Source organism: Cicer arietinum, chromosome 3 (genome assembly GCF_000331145.2).
Source record: "Cicer arietinum cultivar CDC Frontier isolate Library 1 chromosome 3, Cicar.CDCFrontier_v2.0, whole genome shotgun sequence".
Classification (NCBI taxonomy): domain Eukaryota; kingdom Viridiplantae; phylum Streptophyta; class Magnoliopsida; order Fabales; family Fabaceae; genus Cicer; species Cicer arietinum.
The window spans coordinates 7,214,930-7,239,833 of NC_021162.2; the positions used below are offsets into that span (position 1 = coordinate 7,214,930).

The 24,904-nt window shown below is 29.7% G+C and overlaps 1 protein-coding gene across 1 annotated transcript; it reads right to left on the reverse strand.

Annotated features, from left to right (window-relative positions):
- Positions 1-12,424: 12,424 nt before the first annotated feature.
- LOC101489259 (protein GLUTAMINE DUMPER 5-like) lies at positions 12,425-12,760 on the reverse strand. Its single transcript, XM_004491705.4, has one exon. The coding sequence runs from the start codon at positions 12,758-12,760 to the stop codon at positions 12,425-12,427; it is 336 nt and encodes a 111-aa protein (XP_004491762.1).
- Positions 12,761-24,904: the final 12,144 nt, after the last annotated feature.

The following is a 24,904-nucleotide window of genomic DNA, read 5'->3' on the forward strand; positions in this document are numbered from 1 at the left end:
TTTGAGCAATAATGACCTTCACTTTGATTGAAGGGTCCATCCTCATAAATTGCATTATACTAGCACATATCATGTTAGAATCGAGCTTTGTATGATCTTGTGATAGTGCAGAATTTGTGCATGTATGAGGCGCATTCAATTTCCCAATCACCCACAATTTTTTTTTTTGCGTTTTGAAGCTCTACATCTAAACAAACAATTTGGATGTGAACAAATAATAACGTACCTTTCTAGATCTGATTTTTGCACCACAAAGTTCAATGATTGTTTTAGATGATAACGCTTGATTGCATGTACACATTCATCCTTGTTCTGAAACTTCATTCCAACTTCAAGAGTTCCACCTAAATTTGGGACTTCGTCAATGAACATGTGATCAAATTCAGTTGGTTGGTTTGCAGTGGATAGATTGATGTTCTTCATGTGGAATGGTGGATCGAATACAGGTGGGATAAGTTGATCTTCTGGTTCCATATCTTCATCAATTCATCATCGTCAGAATCACCAGATGATTCATCGAAGTATGTTTCATCATCTTCACTATAATCACCTAATTCTTCCTCATTGATATTATAATGGACACTAAGTGGAAGATCACATTGTGGAATTGTTGGGAGAGATTCGTGATAAAGTTGTTGGGAGACATTGTGGACATGTTGAGTTTGTTCATTTTGGCTAGAGTATGGTTGATATGTTGTGATGGAGAATATACGTCGGGTTGATAAGGGCTAGAGTATGGTTCATAGTGTTGTGATGGGATATAGTTGGGATTAGGCATGTTTGAGGTTGATGGTTGATTTGTTGAAGTAGGACCACTTTCAAATGTAATCTATAACTCAATGGTGCCAAGTTGTGACCATTGTGCATAAACATTAAACATGAGTTGAACATCTTCGTCATCACAAACCTTCATCAATTCAAATCTGGTTGTATTTTCACCAAAGAAGACAAGGTGTCGATAAACTATATCAGTTATCGTCACGTTGTCGTCGAACTGCAACTTTTTCTTAATGACATTCTTTAGACGAGCAAGGTTGCTGCTAGAATGTACTTTGAATGCCTTTTTGTAATCACTTACAAATTTTTTCCCTTCAACTCCATCGACAATTGAACTATTGTAATAAACAATACAAATGACTTGTTGAGAAGCCATGATTATGTAATTGATATAATATATGATGAGATAGAATGTATGATGAGATAGAAGGTATGATGAGATAGAAGGTGTGGTGAGATAGTGTGATCTAGTTTTCTATTTATAGAAGTTAGTAGGATTGAATAGATCAATTTGATTGGTCCAACTAAAAGTATGAGGATTGATATTTTTCTACTAAACCACAACCGTTGATAAATAAATTTCGATGGTCAATATTAAAGATTGAATAGATCAATTTGATTGGTCCAACTAAAAGTATGAGGATTGATATGTATACTACACATTGAAAACAACGAGTAGACTCCAGTTTTAAGATGAAAAACTCCCCCTGAATTTTAAAGAATTAATATCCCCTTTAAAAATAATCAGAATACAAGGAAAATGCCATTATGTTCTTTGTTATCTTTTACAAGAGACAACATTTTAATTTTGAACATGATAATAAGCGCATACATGGAATCGAAATAAGATGATACATGTACCTTTGATTTGTTAATGTTTCCAAGGGTTATAGACACTCCAAATTTTTGTAATGAGATGAGGCATCATACTTTTCCATTCATGTGTATTGAGCATGCCTTGGTCATGTATCAATGTTCTTTCTTGATTGTTGGATGATGTTCCTACATCACAAGTTTGTAATGATTTTGGTACCCATATTTGTTTGGGTCCTTGGGAGTTAGCCTTGAAATCTGGTTTCATATTGTTAAATGATTTCTCAAAATGATCAATCTTAGACTGAGAAGAATCTCTTTTTGAAACTGGTTTAAAAAACTGAATGTTAGTTGTTTCTATTAAGCCTCCAGATTGATCTAAAGATCGTTCTTTTAGTTTTGCAGAAAAAATTTCTTTTGCTGTCAAATGATTTTCTTTTTTTGAGGTTTCTTCTATTCTTGTTTTTCATATCCCTTTTTCTAAAGTAACATGCAAATTCTAAATGTCCAATTTTGTCACAATATGAACATTTAATTTTGCATTTTTCTTCTCTTAGTTCAGGAACAAAGAAAGTTTCATACATTTTGGTTTTTTGAGTTTTGTCAAAACCGAGCCCAGCTTTATCAAAAATCCCTACTTGAGATCCCATGATTTTCTGAAATGTCTCAGTTGCCTTAATAAAATTTTTCAAATCATTTTTAAGAGTTTCAACTTCAGCCTTGAGAAGATCGTTCTTCGTTTGAGGTGAAGATCGATCTTGGTTTTCTGGTTTTTCAAATTCAAGATTTTTGAGCTGAAATTCTTTCAGATTTTGAATGATCTCTTTAAGTTTATAATTCATAGCCTGAATTTTCTCTTTCTCTTCTTTTTCTTTATGAAATCTTTCTTTAAAAGAACTACATTTTTGAATGAGAAAGTTTGAATCATTTAATAAATTATCAAATTCGATTTCCATTTGTTTGCATATAAGACATGGTTCAGAATTTACCTCTATTTCTTCAATATCTGCCATTAAACACAGATTGGCTTCTTCAGGTTCATATGTTTCTGATTCATCAGATTCATCCCAGGTTGCCATCATTGACTTCTTTTTGAAACGAAACTTCTTTGGCACCTTTTTGTTTAATGGACATTCAGTTTTGTAATGTCCTTGTTTGTTGCAGCCAAAACAAATGATTTTGCTTTTATCTATTTCAGTTTTGAATTCATTTTTATCTAGAAATCCCTTTTTGATTTGATCCCTTCTTATCAACATTCTTTGTATCTTTCTTGTAAGACGAACTATCTCTTTATCAACATCTTCTTGTTCGATTTCTTCTGAGTCCTCATCTGTTTGTACTGGTGTACTTTCTTGAGATGCTTTCAAAGCTATTGTTTTGACCTTTTTGATTGGTTTGTCTTCTTGTAGCAGCACTTCATGTGCTCGTAATGTTCCAATTAGTTCCTCCAGTCCGAGTACGTCAAGATTCTTGGCCTGACTTATGGCTGTCACCATTGGTCTCCATATTATTGGAAGACATCTCATGATCTTTCTGACTCTGTCTTGTACTGAGTATGCTTTCCCTAAAGAGCGCATTTCATTTACAATGGTTGTGAATCTTGAGTACATCTCATCAATGGTTTCTCCTTCATTCATTTCAAAGAGTTCAAACTTTCTTATGCCTATATCAATCCTTGTTTCTTTTACATGGCTTGTTCCTTCGTGATGAGTTTGTAATGTGTCCCATACTTCTTTAGTAGTTTTGCATTCATCAACTCTTTCGCATTCTTCTCTGCTCAAAGCGCACGATAAGAATAAATGAGCTTTAGAGTTTAGGAGTACCTTAGATTTTTCTTCTGTTGTCCAATCTGCTTCTTTCTTTTCAGCAGAGGTTGAATCATTTTGGTCGACTCTTGGTAAGAAATCTCCATCTGTAATGATGCGCCACATTCCTGTATCTTGAGATTTCAGAAACAACTGCATTTTTCTTTTCCAGAAATAGTAGTCTATGCCACCAAAGTAAGGTGGTCTATATGATGACCCTCCTTCAGCAATGTACATATCTTTTGACATTTTTCTAGATCTTTTCTCTAACACTTGTTAGGTGTTGAACTTTTGAGACCGAGCTCTGATGCCAATTGAAGGTAAAAAAAATAAGATCTCAATCCAAGATTGATCTTGGCAGTGATGAAGATCGATCTTGGTTTTGTTGAAACAACAATATCAATTTTATCAATATAAAATATGATTGTAAAGCATAAAATAAATAGAGATAGAGATAGAAAGAGAGATCACACAAGGATATATCCTGGTTCACCCAACCCGGGTTACGTCCAGTCCTCACAACCGTGAGATTTTTCACTAAATGTTCAAACCAAGATCGTTCTTGGTTTTCATGGATCAATCTTGATCTTTACACAATTCCTACCCTTCTACCTAGAAAGGATTTCTTCAATTCTACCTTACTGTTTTGGAAAGGCTTTAACAAGTTACCTTTCAAAACATGAAAGGATTTTTACAATTTACTCAAGATTTGACAAAACAACCTTGAGTTACAAAGTGATGGATTTGAGACTATTTAGAATCTTGATATTTACTCAACTCTTGTTTGAGAAATATATTCTGTAAATAGACCTCAGTTGTAAATGATTACAACACAAAGATTAAAACAAAACAACAAACTATAAGAAAGATTTTGAGACACTTGAGTATGATTGAAAATATTGATCTTTTGCTTGGTGTTGATTGTTGTGTTTTGTTCTTCAACTTGCAGCTGCATTTATAGACTCCAAGAAGGCTTATGACAGCTCATGTGACTGTTGGAAAGGGACCAGCTGTCATAAAAGAGTTGTTGGATAAATTCTGCCAAAAGCAAGATTGATGAGCTGCATCAGAAGATCGATCCAAGATTGATCTTCTGGTTTGTGATGAACTGGCCTTGAACTTTGTGATTTGTGTCAGTATGTCAGCCTTGAGTACTGCTTTTCTGTTACTTGTGCAGGCTTTAGAATAGTTCAAATCAGTAGTGTACTTTGCTACTTGTAGTCTTGTACTTGCATTTGCTTTTCAAGAGGAATGATCTTTGTGATATGCCTTTATTGAAGCATGCCTTTGATTCTTCAAATTCTGGAATATATATGACTTGGATGGATCTTTTGTTGATTTAATTAACTTTTTGTTTGTTTTCATCAAAACATTAAATTGAGATTTTGTCTCAACAGTTAATTTTATATTATTAATTTCAGAATCCCTCGAAGGATAAACTAAAATGTCATGGTCATGCCAATAAAAAACCGAACCAAGCCATATTACCGTATTTGCACCAAGCTGGATTTGGTGAAGTGATCAAACTAGGAAACTACAAGATCGATGTCAGTTTGATTACTACTATGGTTGAAAGGTGGAGACCAGAAACTCATACTTTTCATCTAGCGGTAGGTGAGTGCACAATAACTTTAGAAGACATATACTATATTTTAGGATTAAATGTGTCTGGTATTCCTGTTAGCGGTTCAAATTTTGTGAACATTAACGATGTTTGTCAATAATATTTAGGAGTTATCCCACCTGAGGGAGCAACAAAAGGTAATTCTATTAAATGAAAATGGCTCAAAGATACTTTTGATAATGTCGGTGAAAACGCATCCGAATTAGAAAACAAGAATCATGTCGAGCTTATATATTACGTATGATTGGAGGATTGTTGATGCTAGACAAATCCAATAATCGTGTACATTTAAAATATCTTTCACTCTTGGGCGATTTAAATAAAGCATTCCACTATAGTTGGGGTTCGGCAGTTTTAGAAACACTCTATAGAGACTTATGCCTTGCTACGAAACCCAACGTAATGTCGATGGGAGGATGTGCATTGTTGTTGCAAAACTGAGCATGGTATCGTTTGAGTTGTGTTGCTCCAGATGCACCAAGTGCATGGATATTTCCACTTGCACAAAGGTAACTATTGCACATAATTTTTATATATTTTTATTTTTTAAAACTTATTATTTACCGTATTCGTATTACTAATTTTATTATATTTTTATTTTTTATATATTCGACAGATTTAATTCCGGGGGTTTAAATTTCAGTAAAGTTCCTCACAACGATATAGAAGGATATCGGAATACAATCGATCATATAATGGTTCAAGATGTAATATATTCATTCTCATGTAGTTGCACTTTTAAATTTTTTTTATATCTCTTAATATTCACTTTAGCCTGTTTTTTTAACATCTAGTTTCATTGGAGACCGTATCTCGGATTCCAACACGAGGTACCCAAACAAGAGATCAACACTTGGGCTGCATGTACCTATCTGCACTGCTATCATATCGTCGAAAAACATCATGCATATAGAGTCGCGCTTCAGTTCGGCTTTCATCAACAAATTCCACAACCTCCAGAAGATATGACGCTCTACCATGAGATCGACATGAGACGTGGCATTGACGATAATTGGAGTGTGGTTTGGAAAGATGAGATTCAACATTGGAATGAACGTCAGAATTACATATTGCAAGGTCAGTATGTCGAAGGTGTTTTACATCACACTAACGAATATATGAATTGGTTCACGCATCACACTAAATTATACATATCTGTGGAAAGATACATGCGCGATCCACGTTTGCAACCTTCAACATATCCTGATGTTCACTCTATGCCTCAATCAATCCCACAACAAAATATCATGCACCAAACACCGTCTTTATCATCACCACCACATTTTCATGAAGTTGCAGATATACCGACTCAATACTACGTTCCTTCAGTGCCAACAATACCCACTCCCATTAATCCGACCGAGAGCGGAATTTTCTATAATTTGTTTGGTACTCATTGCACAACACCTGAGTCGGCTTATGCAACTTTTGATTCTATGTATAATGTCGAAACTCAAAATTATACGGAAGCAGGTGGTAGTGGTTCTAATCTACAAACAGATTACAACGAGGATCAACCACAACAACCTCAAGTTGTTCAAAGGGCTAGACGAGTTCGACGACCGCATAAATGTGGAACTGGAGGTCATTTAGATGACAATAATTAATTTTTATTTGAATTATTTATAACAATATTTTGTATTTTTTAATGTTATAATTATTTTTAAAATATTTAATAATAATAAATATAATATACCCAATATAATATACCCAATAATAAATAAAAAAATTCAACAACCAAAGAATATATAATATTAAAATACATTATTGAATATATTAAATAATAAAAGTATTTTTATTTTATTAATAGAATTTTCATTTTATTATTATTATTATTAAAATTATTATTTATTTTTTATTATTATAATAATTATTAAAAGTTATATAATATTATTAAATTAATTATTTTAATTATTTATAACAATATTTTGTATTTTTTAATGTTATAATTATTTTTAAAATATTTAATAATAATAAATATAATATATCCAATATAATATACCCAATAATAACAATAATAACAAAATTCAAAAAAAAAAAAAACAAAAAATAACTAAGTAGGAGGTCGCATCCTGGGATGCGACCATCTAGTGAAGTAGAAATTTTTGTTCTTCAGGAATTCGCATCCCCAGGTTGTGACCTGCAACTGGGGCTAAAAAGTAGGGCAATCTGGTCTTTTATTTTGGAAGTAGGGCATATTGGTATTTAAATTTTAAAAAAGGGATATTTATATAAAAACCCTTCAGTTGCATCTCATCTTCTTCACTTGCAATTGTTTGATCCAAAATTTCTCTTGCAATTTTGTTTTTGTAATGTAACTTTTTCCATACATGTCCGATTCTAGAAGTTCAAAAGTCTAAGTTGATTATAAAAAATGAGAGGAATCAAAATATGCAGAGAAAAATCTAAAAATACAAATGCTACGAAAAAGTGATTATGCACAAAAGCACTATTGAAAAAAAAGGCATTTTGCGAAGAAAAAAAAATTCCAGAGTTGTTTTTAGTGAAACATCAAACATCTGTTGCATTCTTCTTACCTCTTTTAGGCATTGCAAGTTTGATTTTAGTATCTTACCTCCCACATATTTGGATCACTCAGTCATTTAATTCTAATCTTTCTTATTTCTTTGATAATCTACTTGAGTGTGTCTTCATTTACGTAGTTTTTTTTCTTCTTGTTTGTCGTTTTAAATTCTCTTAGTTTTATCTTAGAGTTTTCCTTCTTGAAACTCTTGTGTTAATAGCTTTTGTGGACCCATTACATTGTGTTGCGATTCTTATTTGGGTTCTTTTTAAGAACTTGAAAGAGGAGTTTGAGTGGAAAAAGGCAAGAGTGCACATCATTGTAAAAAGAAAGTCATCATTGAGTGATAGTCACAAGTGATACATTTCTTGAGTGATATGAGATCTCACCATGGAAGATCTTCTCAAAATAAAGATAGGTTTAAAATTGGGAAAGAAAGAAGATGTGAAAATTATGACGAGGAGGAAATGAGGTATGAAAGGGGAGAGAGAGAGAGAGAGAGAGAGAGAGAGAGAGAGAATGAAAGAAGATATAGAGATTATGGTGAGGATGAAATGCGATATGAAAAGAGATATAAGACAAAAGCAATGAGGCAAAGAGATTTTGAGAGGTGTGATATGAGGTATGCAAAAGAGAAAAGACACATAATATAAAAAGGAGGAACGAGGAAAAAAAACAAAAAAAAAGGAAAGCATATCATATGAAGAATATATTAGAGATTTTGTATTGGATCCGGAGTATATGAAATACTTTTATGAAAATGGATATACAAAAGAGGCAAGAAAAGTAGAGAAATAGCCTTGAGAGAAAAAGAGAAAATCAAAGAACAAAAAGAGAAAGAGGGAAAAAAAATAAGTTAGCATTGAGAAAGAAAGTGAAAATTAAAGAAAAGTGAAGTGGAACAAAATTTGAGAGACAAAAGAAATTGAGTCTAGCTATTTTCCTAACTTTGTTGATTCTTATGTTCAAAAGCTTGAAAATAGGTGTCCAGAAGAGGAATGTCCATAATCCATTGAAGTTAAAGGTGATTGGCCAAATGTTTCTCAAAATGATCCTTGCAAGAAAAATCTTGGTTTGAATCCTAGCAACTTTAATTCTTCTACTACTTTAGTTCATGTTTCTCTTAAATTGTTTGGCAAATTTCTTCCTCCTATGCTTGATAGATTTGCAAATATTCATGTTCAAATGCCTAACTTGTATTATTTCCATAAGCCTCATTTGAAAGTTGAAACCATGATGCATCAAGTGTTTAATCCATATTATTCCTCTAAACTTGATTTGAGAGTTATGAGCCAAGACTTGAATGATTTTCTTGATAAATGTGTTGTTGTGCTTTCTAAAGTAACTTTGGTTCATGACAAATTTTTTAAAGAATGTGCTTGGATTCTTAAGAAACATTTGTTTTCTAACGTAAATACTTACTCTTGTGTTAAAAATAAAGTTAGTATCTTGAGATTTTCTATGAAGGGTACATGTTTGCATACCGAATTAGTAGATAGTTGCACTACTACACCTCTCCCCACTCTTTCTTTTCTTGACAAATCTTTTAAACTTCCATATGGTACTCCTAATTTGTTTGAGAGACTTGTCCTTTTTCAAAAAGAACATTCATTTGTTTATGATAAAAAGGAATGTCCATGAGGCTCATCTTGCGTTGAAGCCTTTGGAAATACAAAGTAACTTCTTGTTCGTCTCTAATTCTAATCCAAGGAAGGTAACATTGGTACTTAATGTCAATCTCAAGAAGTATTACTTTATCTCTATCTCGAAAACTCCTTATATTGGAAATGAATATGTTGGATTGTTGAGTGCAAAAAGTGGAGTTGTGCTTCACCTACTTAACACATTTAGTGGTTTTCACAATTTCCATTTGATCCTGGTGGTAGCATTAACATTGTTCTTCATGTCTTTGACTTGTGTTTTTCTTCATGTAGGTTATGATTGAGCTGAATTCGAGGTCGAATTTCTTCTAAGAAGAAGGGAATGATGGGGACCTAAAATGAGCTAATTATGAGAGAAAACAAAAAAATATTTCAAGTCAAGACTTTATAATAGTTTTTAGTTTTATTTGTGTTTAATTTGAATTGTAATAATTTTAATTAAGTGGTGTAAGTCCAATATGGGTCTATAGAATTGGCTTTTGGCCCATTTTAGGTATAAGATAAATCATTTTTTAAATACCTTGTAAGAGTCTTATTTTGGATAACTTTGAAATGAATTAAAATTTCTCTAATGTGATTTGTGAGTGAGATGTGTCATCTCTTTGAGTTCTTGGATTAGAACTTGCTTGAATCTTATCAATGAATTACTTATCATTGTGGCGATTCCACATTGGCTTATCAATCATCCTTGATTGTGGCGATTCCACATTGCCTTTTCAATCATCCTTGATTGTGGCACATTCTTCATCTTCTCCATCTAACCCATGTTTGTTTGTTTCTTTTACCTTTTATTTTACCACTTTATCTCAAGAAAATCACTTGGTTAGATCTTCAATCTCATGTGGAAGTACTCAAATCCACATTATTCTATCATATAAGTGATTGTGTATGAGTTATTTCTATAACAAAAGACAAAATAAAATAAAATACTAAACACAACACTAACACTAGGACACACATTCAATTAGAGGTGTTGGTGCTATAAAACGTAACTATTAACGAATAACTAACATAATCCACATTATCATTTGTAGCATATAGCTATTCACCATTTTTGTTTCATTTAAAATAAAATAATAATGATTATAGAAGTTGTAACAGGGAGAATTTCCTAACTGAAGCAAAACCTAGCTAGAGAACACTAAAATGTGGAAAGAAGAATCCTAGATTAATTCTAATGTTATCAGGAACTCATGGTGTTTCCCTACCTACAAATAGAAAATAGAAAATTTAAAGTTGGAGCTTCCCTTAATATCAAGAACATAGTAATTTAATGGACCATTGATCTATACTTTTCTTATCTAGTTCACTGCCTCAACTTTTCCAAAACCATGAATTACCATAAGTGAATTTAGCAATGGCAATAATAATTGATAGGGACATTTAAATCAGCTTAGACATAAACTTAATTGAAAATACCTTTATGCAAGTAGCAGTGATAGTCTCAATTGAATAATGAATCAACCAAATCACTAAACCCTAAACAATGTAATTTTGTGATACCTTACCTTGTTGAGTTGATGATTGTTTACTATAGTTGAAAGCCGAACAAGGAGATATTGGTGGCTCGGTTTGTGCCTTCGTGGGTGGAGGAGGGCGGTGGCGGCCTTGGTGGTCGCTACTTGCGATGGAATGAGGAAGGGAAAACAATTTGCGCGTCAAGGGAGAAAAAAGAAGAGAGGTCTTGACGCTTTGAGATCTGGGAATTGAGGAAAACCGAGAAATATAAAATCAATGTTGAGTGAAATTAAGAATTGGAGAAAAATCAAAAAAATATGGTGATGTAAAAAGAAAAAAGGGAGAAAATAAGTGAGAGGTAGAGAATGAGATAGAGTTCAGCTAGGGTTAGAACAAGAGGGAGAAGATAACGAAATAGAAATGAACATGTCCCTGTAACGTGAAGAAGAAAAAAAATTCCTCTAATCGTTATTTTTTATTATGAAAATATGTTTTTGTACTATCAAATTAAATCATCAATAGTTGAATAACATGTCAATGACTTTAACCCAGAATTGGAGGCAACATGAACACGAGACAATCAGAACTAGAGGTAACTAGAACTAGAGACACTAGAACCAAAGGAAACCAAAACGAGACACAACTAGAACCAGATACAACTAGAATCAAATGCAACTAGAACTAAAGACAACTAAAACTATAAAATTTAGTTATATAAAAATAAAAATATATAAATTGCCACGAAATTCCGCATAAAATATACCTACAAATTTTTTCATAAAAAAACATAAACTTTCCTTTGTTGTAGAGTCTTCTCCACGCAAATCAATAAAAAAAAATGACATTTGTTGTGGATATTTAATCGCATATAAATCTGTAACAAATAAAAAATCCTGATGTATTACTCGCGGAATTATTTTCGCAAAAAGATCTACAAATAAAACATTGATTTCTAATAATGTCTTCTTAATAGCTTCAACCATTATTTTAATTATGTAGTATTTCTTTTTTTTTTTTTTTTTAAGTTAAACATAATAACTAACTTTGGTATAAATATAACAACCTGCTTCAAAAAATAATTAAATCCAAAATAATATGCATATATTATATTCTCTAATGATGTTTCTGGAGAAGATTTGACAAATCATGTCATTCCCCTAATTCAACGATAATTCATGGCACCTTTATGATTTCCCCCTCACATAAGATAGGATAGAGATGAAACACACGATAAAAAAAGAATTTCAACATTTTGTATCATAATAATCACATCTAATTAATTCTCTTAAATTTACATCTCGTAGAGTCAATTATATAATTTAATTGAAAAACTACAGAATGGTATTTATATAAGTTAATGGAAAATATATTTTTTTACGGAAAAATTAAAGGGCAAAATTATTTCGATAGAATTATATTTCAACTATGTTGAAACTCAAAACTATCACATATCATTTGCATTTGCAGTATTTTAATAAATATATTAAAAATATAAAAATATATTAATATAAAAAGAGATTTATTAAACCAAAACATGAAAAATTAATCTGAAAAGGAAAACTACTAAAGGGCTTGTTTATCAATATGGTATAATTTGAATCCTCTATAGCAGTTGTACGATAATATTTTAATCGTCTTCATTACTTTTACATTATATACCATTTGAATCATTTACGGCAACTGTATGTAATAGTTGTAAAAATTGTTTGATTTAAAAAGATAAAATGTGTCTCTAAATTTAACGGTCTCCATTGCTTTTACACTATATACCTATTGTAGAAGATTCATACATGGATGAGACCGGCTCAGCCAAATAAGTGGGGTTGCTCTCTCCAGCCATTATCACAACAATCTTTGGCTCTAAACTCACTTGATCCATATCCACCACATGCATGTTGGATGGTTTTTCTTCATGATCACTAGAAGTAGTAGAAGATGAATGTTGTTTACGAAAAGAACATGCTAGGATGAATAATGCTATTGCTATGACTCCAAGCATGAAAGCTAGACCACCAAAGAGATAAGGAATTGGAGAACTCAAGTTTTTTGATGATACACTCATGGTGGAGTTGGTTGATAAAGTACTACTAGGCCCCATTTTAATTTCACAAAATTTCTTGCCTCTTTTATTTTGTACCTTGTTATTAATGATTTGATTTTGGGCAAATCATATAATTTATAGTAGACAAGTGCACATATACAAATACTACATCATCCGTCTCGTAATATAAGCAAAAATAGTCCCAAAAAAATTACATGTGAAGTCCATTAATTACTAAAATGTCCATGCATTTTATTTGCAAATGATATTTTTGGTATTTTTTTCTTTAAAGTTGTCCCAAGCGTGAAACTAATAATTAATTGTTGATTGTTTCTTGTATTGGTTCTGTTGGAAGTTGTTTTGATCTCTTTAGGCTTTGGTAATTCTTTTTTAGGTCCAAAGGAGAGCAAAGGTCCTCTCATTTCCCTCAAAGAAATAGTCATCTTCATCATTATGATTTTGTTATGTCATATATTTTAGAAATGTGTATTTTTATATCACTTTAATTAGGGGAAGTTTTCATCTATGAGTGCTTCTCTCAAATTATTATATATAGAGGAAGGTTGTCTCAAAATCATATACTCTTGGATTTATTGGAATTCTGAGAGGAACCTTAAATTATGTGATGATTATAATATTAGATTAAGGACAACTACGTAAGTGATTTGAAGATAACAACTTCACTCAAAATCTTAATACATTAAATATATGAGTCATTTTACTTATATGTTGCTTCAAATCTATTCTTCTACCTAATGTGGTTCTTCTAACTCCTATACAATATGTAGCAATGCCTTAAATTTGGGGTGCATTTTTCACTTATTTGTCGTAAGCTCGCACTTGATACATCAACTTCTCTCATTCAAGTGTGAGACTCTCCACGTTCTTGATTCAATTCAGGGAAACCCTCCTGCTCCCAATCAAGTCAAACCAAACTCTAATATTATTGTTAGAAAGTCTAAAATACAAATGCATCAACAAGCCAAATGCATCGGAATAAAAAAATTGAAGCAAGATGAAGGAGCATTCTTCTAATACCATATTATGAACCAATATCTTAAAACAATTAGCGTGAATATAGAATCCATTTAAATCCAGTAATTTATTTATACAAAAGAAGAGTAAATCGAAACTACGATATACTAAAAGATAAAAATCGCATATATAACTACAAACTAACAAAAAAATTAATTTAATTTTCTAATTTATTTAGCCGAGAGTGTTGCATGTATTTGTACAATATATACACGTTTATAATTTTTATATACTCATTTAATATTTTATTTTCTTTATTTATTTTTATTATATAATCAATATATCATCATATCTATCATATTATTATTTTTTATCTTTATTTGCCTTAAGGTATATATGAATATACATCCCATAGAGTGTCCTGTGCCTAACATCTTTGTAATACAAATAACCAATATTATAAAAAAAAAAAATTAGACAGACGGGTTAATTTAAAAATATAATAAAAAGTTATAAGGTGACTTAGAGATATTGGGTGAGTCACTTAGGATTTTAGAGAGGTATAAGAAGTTCAAAAATAAAATATTAATTAAAATAGAAATATTATTTATTGAAATAGATTTCACTGGTAACCATTTTATAGTTGTCTTTAACAAATATTTTCGTCTCTTAAAATTAAGAAGTTAAACTTTCTTTTTCTGTTATGACAAAAGTTCAACTTTTCGCCAAGCAACACTTCATGAACACATAATTATTTATTGGATGTTATATTAAAGAAATAAATGCCTTTAAAAAAATTTGGGACTGGTTATCCCATTATTGGTTGTTAATGCAAGGCTATATTTGTTCTCAATTCTTATACCATTAATTTTTGTTTTTTTATTGTTTTCAAATTTACAAATAAAACGATAAATATTATCATAAATTTACACACACAATTTTTAATTTTTAATCAAAATATAATATTCAATCTAATAATTTTAACTAAATTAATATTTAAGTACCATTTTGTTGCTCTTTAATAAGTACTAAAATATAAATTTATAAATTTGATGTATGCATTTAGCAATTAGAATGATATTTACACATGATTGTTATTATATAACTCATTTTGAACTTGTTTCTCAATATTTTTCGACAGTCTTATTTGTTACTCAATTGTTTGAAATTTAATATTTTTAGATATAAATATATAATTTATTTTCCAAAGTAAGAAATCTCTTAATAAACTTAAAAAAGTATATAAAAAGAAAAATTAATGACAAATTTATATTATAAACAAAATCACAGAATTACAAAACCTACAAGAAGTATTCAAAATTAAATTACAAAAGAAAAAACAAAATAAATATGAATATAAGACTACAAAGACAAAGATGGATATGACCCCAATAGAGACAACAATAAAATTTCAAATTAAAATCTATATTCACGAATTGTTCAATTGCTATTATATTTCTAGAAAAAAATCGAATCATTCAAAATTTCTAAATGACACAACCGAATGTCAAATTAAAGTCTAAATATTAAATATCACATAATCACTTTTATAATAATATTGAATAGAGTAACCACTTTGAAAAATAAAAAACATGAAAAAAATATTTTTTTAAAACAGCAGCGCAGTTAAACTAATCAAAATAACGGTTCACCACACAATGATGATTACAAGAATTTCTTATCCGTATGACTTAATAAATAAGGAGAAAAACCTTTTACATATAGACTCATAGTCTTATAGAAATTGTTTTTCTTTGTTTTGGTCTGGATCTCATAGACATTGTTTTATATTCTATATTGTTAGAAAGTTAAGAAATTTGATGATGTGATATTTAATAGTCTAAAATAAAAACCAATGGGCTAACACGTTATAGATAAAATAATGATTGTTTTAATCAAGTCTTGTGGAAAATAAAATGAAGAAGTAATTAATTGATAGTAGCTGGATGGATTGGTATTGAATAAAGCAAAAAATTTGAGGGGTAATTTGGTTTAAAAATTGCTCAAGTGGAAGTAGTTGGTGGAAGGGTATTCAGTTTTAAGACTTAAAAACATATCAGGTAGAGAAAGTTGTTGGAGGGTCCCACAACAATCAGATATTGTTGTTCATATCATATTACAAATTAAGGGTAGAATAGATAAAGATGAAATTCATATTAAAAATAAGTTTGTGTGTTTGATTGAGAGTAAAATAAAATGATATTGATTACTAAAAGTTAATGAAATTGAGAAACAACACCTCTATTTATATGGTATATTTGAAATTTAATTAATTAATTCATCAATTAATTAAGTTTAATGAACTAATTAAATTAACTCAAACTAACTTCATTAATCTGAGTATGGATTACAAAGCCCAAATGTGAAGTGGATACATACTAAAAAAAAGAACATAAGTCAAGAGTAGAAAACAATGTGGTATGCAAGAGGTAAGTCTAGAAGAAAATAAAATCCAAAGAAAAATCATATCTTGTGGAAGAAGCTCAAACTCATCAACACTACAAGAAAATTAGTATTTTACGGAAGTCAAAAATCTCAAAAAGCTACAAAATATCTCACATTTAAATTGGTCACAAAGTTTTTGGCAGACAAGACCCTTATAAATTGATGATTTTTTTTTAAATCTGACAAACATTTTGTGAAGGTATAGGCCCTCATAAAGTTTATCAAATTAAAAAAAATATATAAAAGTAATCTTTTGTAACAGTCTAAATTGCCACAAATTACACTACAAACTCATAATAAGAAATTTTCTTAATCAAAATTTGAATTACAAAGTCCAAACATGAAGCGAAGACATACAAAAAAAAAGAACAAAATCCAAAGTAGAAAATAATGTGGTAAGTTTAGAAGAAAATAAAATCCATCGGGAGATCATATCTTGTTGAAGAAGCTCAGGTCCAATATTACAAAAAAAAAATTAGTATTTTGTGCCGGTCAAAAGTCCTCACAAAGCTTAAGCTATATTTACTTTGGGTTTCGTTCTTTTTTTTTATGTCTCCACTTCATGTTTAGGCTTTATAATCCACACTCATATTAAGTAAATCTTTTACTCCGAGTTTGTAGAAGGCTATTAGAAATAATAAAATTAATTTAAGTTAATTTAATTAGTTAAATTTAGTTTGATAGTTACTTAAATAGTTAAACTTTAAATATATTCTATGAATAGAAATTTTGTATTTCAATTTCATCATTTTTTAATATTCAATATGATTTTATTTTAGTTTCAATCAAACTTACAAACTTATTTTCACTGTGAATTTTCTATTCATCTACTCGACCTTGTAGTTTTTAATACTAACACATTATAGATTATGTAACGATTATTTTAATCTAGTCATGTGGAAAAAAGAATTAAGATGTAATTAATTGATGGTAGCTGGATGGATTGGCATTGCATAAAGCAAAACTTTTGAGGGGTAATTTGATTTAAAAATTACTTAAGTGGAAGTAGTTGATGAAAGGGTCTTCTTTTTTAAGACTTAAAAACATTTCATGTAAAGAAAGTTGTTGGTGGGTCCCACAGCACTCAACTATTCTCGTTGTTGCATTTGGATTATCTTTTGTCATTTGTTGATTTTGCTTTTATTATCTGAATAAATCTACATAAAAAGACATTTAATTAAATGATATAAAATGAGATGATACCAAATTTATCATAAACCAAAACAAATACAACCAATTGGAACAAAAGATAAAGAATTGGTGATCAAGTGGTTTGTTTTGAGAGTGGAAGTCAGAATATGTTATGTTTCTTATGGAAATACATGAGGCCAACATCTATTTGTAACAACAATGGCTTTAGGAGCTAACCAAAGACTAATCTTCTAGAAAACTGTTTTCTATATTAGATCAACATCTACTTTTTCTACACCAGTGTGATTTTTTGTTAGTCATAAAAAAATATAGTCAATTCATGACATAAATATAGTTAATTGGAATGAGTAAATGATTAATTCAAATTTTTATAGTAAACAATATGGTTAATTTAACTATATAATTAGTTATAATTTTTAACATTGTCTTAATTAATGATATACTTAATTAAATTATATATATTTTTGCATGCAATTAATTAGATCTTGCATGTATATAAAAAAAATTAAATTGTAGTCATGATATCTCTATTATTATCAATTGACGTAATTACAGTTTTAGTCCCTCTATTATTATCAATTTACGAAAATGGTTCTCCTATTTTAAAAGCCGACAGTTTTGGTCTCTCCTTAAGATTTTTGAACTAAAAAAACGCATAATCCAAATATTTTTAACGACGTGACATAGAATTCTATGATATAGAACCATCTAGATGAATTAATTATTCATATGTCATTAATTAAATTAAAAATATGAAAAATTTCAGAAGTTGAAAGCTAAATTTTTACTGCGTTTTATTTCAATTTCATTGGTGTTAATTATTTTACATTATTGTATTATATGTCATGTTATTTGAAACTTCTCACATCATTTTTTAGTTAAAAAATCATAAAGAGGAACCAAAACTGTCGATTTTTAAAATAGGATGACCAATTTCGTAAATGAGTATAAACAGAGGGACTCAAATTGTAATTAAGCTTCACCAATTTACAAAATTGATCATCTTTTTTTTAAAAGTTAACAATTTTTGTCTTGTCTCATATTTTTGAACTAAAAAAATAACGATTTGATGTATTTTTAATGACGTGACATTTAATTATATGTTATAAGACCATCTAAATGCATTAATTATTCATCATCAATAATTAAATTTAAAATATGAAAAATTTCCGAAGTTGAAATCTAAATTTTTACAGTATTTTATTTTAATTTCATGGGTTTAATTATTCTACATAATCATATCATATGTCACATTAATTAAAACATCATACATTATCATTTTTTAGTTAAAAAAATCAACGAGATAGATCAAAATCGTCAATTTTTAAAATAGAGAGATCAATTTCATGAATCAGTATAAAAGAGAGACTAAAATAGTAATTAAACTTATAAAAATGGGTGTCAAAGAAATATTTTTGTTTATATAAAGAACTCATAAAACAGCAAATTTATGATTGAGTTTAAAGTTTGAGATTCACAAATAGAGTGATAATAATAAAGGCTGACTCAAAGATAAAACCACTAAAGTAATATCTTTATACCTCCAAAAATAAATAAATTTGTACTTAATACAAAAACTCTAAAAAAAAGTTTTGTACTTCATAAAAAGGCATTATATTCTAACATTTTCAAACTTAAAAATAAAATGAAAATTCTGAAACTAATACTATATCAACAAATGTTAAAATAATTGACTTAATTATCTATTGAAATAAATATATTATTTCAAATCAATTATATTAATTTAATAAATAATTTTTTATTTTAAAATATCTAAAAAAATAGTTTTTCATGAAAAAACTTAGTAATTTTACTAAATACCATTATAGGTTATGTAATGTCTCATATGTTTAGGCCTTTATATGGGTCAGCCTCGCTAAAAATAAAATGATCTGGTTCCATGAGATCCTGAAACATGTTCATACAATATTTTTATTTTATTTTTAAATCAAGGTATTTTGTGTGCACAATATGGCAGATAAAATATTATATCATTTCAAAACTTGAAAGAATTTCTTTATATTCTTCTCTGAGTTTATCAAAAAAATAACTTATTTGATACTTTTTCAAACATAAATCAGTATATTTTTTATATTTAAATGTCACCATGTAACAATTTAATGATGACATATTTTCTTTTTAACTTTAAAATAATTTTTTTTAGATAAAAATATTCAATTTTTTTATTGAAGTAAGTTTCAAAGGAATGTGAAAAATAAAGTAAAAAAGTTATTAAATTTGCACTAAAATGCGTCGAAAATGTATCGTATTTGAATATGGGCATTTTGGGAAATAAGATGTTAGCATGAATGAGTAAAATAAATGTTTCGTGTTTTTATTATCTCAGAAATTTACTCAGTAGAAAAAAAAGAAAGAAAAGGACAAGAAGAAATATTTTAGAAATTTAGAATGTTTGAAAGAAAGCGTTCCTACCACTACTCATTTAATTTAATTATTAGGAATGTATTTTGGGCCAGACTTCTTTCTGCACCCCTATTTCTGCTACTACTATCCTAATTGGGCTTTTCTAATTGTATTGAACCATACTTTTCTGCACCTGGCTAATCCTGTACCTGCGTACTTTCTTCCTGCACCCCAATTATCTATCTTTAAAAAACTTCACGATCTTCTTTATCAAATCCCATCGATCAAGTCCTCATCTCCTCTCAAGGTCAAAACAAATTCTAAGTACTATGATGAAAAAACTATTGAGATCATTTTAATGTTTATAATAATATTTTATTATAATTTTATTTAAATTTTAATGCACCGTTAATGTAAAATATTTATCAAATCGACAATTATCATTAATTATAAAGGTGAATTTATAAGTAATTATGATAAATAATAGGCTAAATGCCACCTATAGTCCCTTAACTGAATTTCAGTTAACGTTTTAGTCATTTATCTTTTTTTTTTCCGATTTAGTCCTTTATTTTAATTTTAAGTGACAATTTAATCTTTTATGTTTTGAAATATCAATAATGTTATCATTTTTTTTTTACAAAAATTCATCAAAATTTTTAAACAAAACTCATAAAATTAATTATATTCTTCATTATAATACAAATTTTATCAAAATCGTAACGCAAATCTTCAAATAAATTCATATTTTCATTCTTTATTTGATGTTGTTAAAGATAAAGAACCAAATCAAAAAATAAAAAGATAAAAAACTAAAACGTTAACTGAAATTAAGTTAAGGGACCACAAGTGGTATTTAGCCTAATTTAAAATTATCTATTTATTCACCATTCATTTCATTATTATCACTATATCATGTTTTGTCAGTTTTAAACTTTATTCGGATTTTCGTGTTTATTGGCTTTACAGCACATCTCTTTTATTATATTTAAAAGAACGTCAACATTATTTAGAAAGATGCTACAGTAGGTAAAAAATTGCAGACTTTTAAAAAATAAAAAATTATATTATTTAATATTATAGAATTTAAATAAATTTTATTAAAAAAATTACATTCTGAAAATCTGCAACCCTTTAGTATTTGACTCTGGTAATATTTATTTCACTTGTATTTAAATAGGATTTTTTAGCTCGGTTTGAGAAGACCCATTAACCTATTAGGATTGGCCTTAAACAGTACGTGTAGTCCATTTTAATATTGTTAGAGATTTCAGTGGTTAATTAATTAAATTAATTAGTTAATTAGTTAATTTGACTAATTAGTTTTACTTTAATTAGTTTTTATCTAACACTACACGAAGAAAAAAATTGGTTTGCGGCGGTGCGATAGTTATAACCACCTCAAATGGATGATTGCGACGTTTTGCGGCAGTCGCATATTCGTGCATCGTGAGACCATTTGCGATGGTTCAGGAATGCGTCGTTCAACCGTCGACAATGTTTGTGACGGTTTCTAACCGCTTCGACATACATTTTGTGACAGTTAAACACACTCGAATTTATTTGTTTCTAAAAAATTGCGACAGTTATCAACTGTTGCTATATTTATTTTGAGACAGTTTCAACTGTCGCAAGCCCAATAATTTAAAATAAATAAAAAATATGTATATGATACACTTTTTTCCTATTTTTTATTAATTAAAATAAAAAATATTCATAAATATCATCCAGATAATTTAGATACACAATTATATAATTATTGTACCTAAATCCAATTTATATAATTTTTTTTCAAAAGAAATAACACCAATTCATACATTGAAGTTAACTAAAATAATAAATAAAGTAGTTTAAATATTTAAAACATTAGTGAAGTGATTAAACATACAAAACAACCCCATCAAACATAGAAGTTCATCAAAATATCTAATTAACCCCTAATGATGTTGTTCCACGATCTTCAGATTAACTAGACTCAAATGAACGTCTACCATCTATTGACGATTCTATGCATGTTGCTTGAAAAAAAAGTTTATATGAACCTCAATGAATCTTGATAAATACTATCAAATACTAATTAACTAAATTTCTCATATAGCTAGAAGTAATCATTACACAATTGATATTTTTAACCAAGGACAAACAATTCTCACATGATTTTTTAAACAAGTTTGCTATGAAAACAATTTTACCTTTTTTTTTCTCTAGAATTTTGCATTTGCAACAATAAAGCAATTTGCTCCTTCAACATATCAACTTCAGAATCCCTTTTTTTAAGTCTATCGATTTCAGCTTGCATTTTCTTCATCTTCTCATTAGCTTCGGAGGAAGACATTGATCTTACAGAGTGAGAAGTAGATGTAGTAATTTGAGATAGTGTTATTCCAAGTCCCATACAACAAACATATCCAGGATGTTCTTTTCCAAACACATTAACAAATGCTACATTTGGAAAATGAGTCTTCCCACTTTCAACTTGCAATTGTTTATGCACAGGCAAATGAAGAAAACTAATTCCCCTTTGTAACATAAATGTCTAACTTTGCAACTCACTATTACCAACCAAATAAGTAATTTTATAGCTTCACAACTCACTATTACCAAAACTAACAATTGCATCTTTGATTTATAAAGTGGTCAATAATAAATACTTACAATCACATAATACTTCTATTATTTACACTTACATATTTTTCCTTGGTCTCGTGATTGACAAATGACCCATCAATTACTTATAAGTGACTATGTAATTTTATGTAACCTTTAATATAATTCATTATCTTTATTATCAATATTATTCAATTAACTTTTTATATTTCTCTCTTATCAATAGTCTAAATAAAAATTCATAATAAATAGCTCGAATTATAATCTTGAGGATCGACGTTTCAATTATGTTGAAGATAGTTGTAAAATAACTAATGGTATCATTTTAATAATAATTTCTTCATCTTTCAATTTAAACACATATTAAGTTACTTACACTACGCGAAAAAACGGATTTTACAGCGCTTTTTTTAAGCCATTTACAGCGCTTTTTCAAAAAAATAAGCGCTGTGGAAACGAGCGATGTAAATGATACAACAGCGCTTTTAAAAAAGCGCTATAAAACATGTAAATACAACGCGCGCTTGTTATGCACCTTTTACAGCGCTTCTTCACAAAAAGCACTGTAATATGCACCCCATTATATGAGTTATGGGTGTGCATTTTACAGCGCTTTCTCAAAAAAGCGCTCTAAAATGCACACCCATAACTCATATACGAGTGGGCATATTACAGCGCTTTCTCACAAAAGCGCTGTAATATGCCCACCCATAATTTCATATATGGGTGTGCATATTACAGCGCTTTCTCGAAAAAGCGCTATAAAATGCCCACCCATAATTTCATATATGGTGTGCATATTACAGCGCGCTTTTCTTGTACATTTTACAGCGCTTTCTCACGAAAGCGCTGTAAAAGGTGCACCATTAAAGCGCTTTAGAACAACATTTTACAGCGCTTTTTAAAAAAAGCGCTGTAAAATGTGTGTGTGTGTCCGCATAAGATGTCGATGTTCAAACTCGATCCAGACAATGTAAAACACTACATTGTAGATATGTTTTTAAGAAATAAAGAAAGTGATAAATTGTTCTTGGCACCATATAATTCAGGGTACGTAATTTTATCTTTTTTAATTGATGAGAATTTAATTTATTAGTTGTCTATAAACAAAATTGCTTAACCAATTTTTTGTTGTTGTAGGGCACATTGGGTGCTATTTGCAATCAATGCGGTCTCTGAAGTGATATACTATTTGGATCCCGTGCACGGCGATTACACCAATCACCCCGGAATAAAGAATATGCTCGACACGTAAGTAATATTCATTTATTTCTTACATATATATATTTATATATATATATATATAAATATATATATGTAAGAAATAAATGAATATTACTTACGTGTCGAGCATATTCTTTATTCCGGGGTGATTGGTGTAATCGCCGTGCACGGGATCCAAATAGTATATCACTTCAGAGACCGCATTGATTGCAAATAGCACCCAATGTGCCCTACAACAACAAAAAATTGGTTAAGCAATTTTGTTTATAGACAACTAATAAATTAAATTCTCATCAATTAAAAAAGATAAAATTACGTACCCTGAATTATATGGTGCCAAGAACAATTTATCACTTTCTTTATTTCTTAAAAACATATCTACAATGTAGTGTTTTACATTGTCTGGATCGAGTTTGAACATCGACATCTTATGCGGAGACAAGAATGAGTATTTATTTGACAGTTTCCTCGTGCACACGACCTTCTCGTACAAAAACCTTCAATGAAAATTTTAAACTAGATTAATTACCAATACATTTAATTAATTACAAATAAATGCAATTAAAAGTATTTTTTACCTTATGTACAAGCTGATTACAGTAACACTCAGCTCCTTATGTTCGAGAAGATCGTACATTTGCTCCTTTTCGAGGTATTCAATATACTCATCTCCAAAGATGTCTTGATTCATTTGTACAATGGGCGAATCGTTGCTGCTGCCCATGTTCCTTTTTATTTGGATGTCAAGACACGCCCCGTATTTACCAAGGCGTGGCTGACTTTTATTAGGAGCAGCAGCAGCAGCGACCGATTTTCCCCGATCCAGATTTTTTGTTGCTGCAAGTTTTGCAGCTTTATTACCCTCCAGCCTTTGTAGTTTGGCAGCCCTATTAACCTCCAATTTTTGAGGTCTGCTGCCTTTTTTTGGCTGTAGGGGTGGTTTATTTATTTGGACCTACAAAAATGAGGTAAAATGTTAGTTTATTGAATCTGAAAAAATAAAAAACCTTAGGCAATAAATGTGACAAACCTTTTCGGGAGATGTAACTGATTTGTCCTTGGGAATCTTTTTTTCGAGGGCAACAAGGTGTGTGGGCCATGCCACGTAACTGCCAATAGCGTCGCTTAAGAACTTCATATCTCCATCGTTGTCCGGTATGGGCAACGGTGCAGTTGGTTCGAAAGCAACCGTAGGCGATACTTTGACATGGCCCGCGGGGATCGGAATATTGTGCAATACTTCTCCCGAAGTATTGTGCAATATTCCTTTTCCCACCTTCCGTTGAGTCGGCGAGGACAAGTATAGGACACATGTAGTGACACCCTACATCAATAGTTAAAACATAAGTACAGTTAATATATAAGTTTGTTTAATACATAAGTAATTACATAAGCAAGTAAGTAGTAAGTAATTAATTACCTCGGGAATACTCT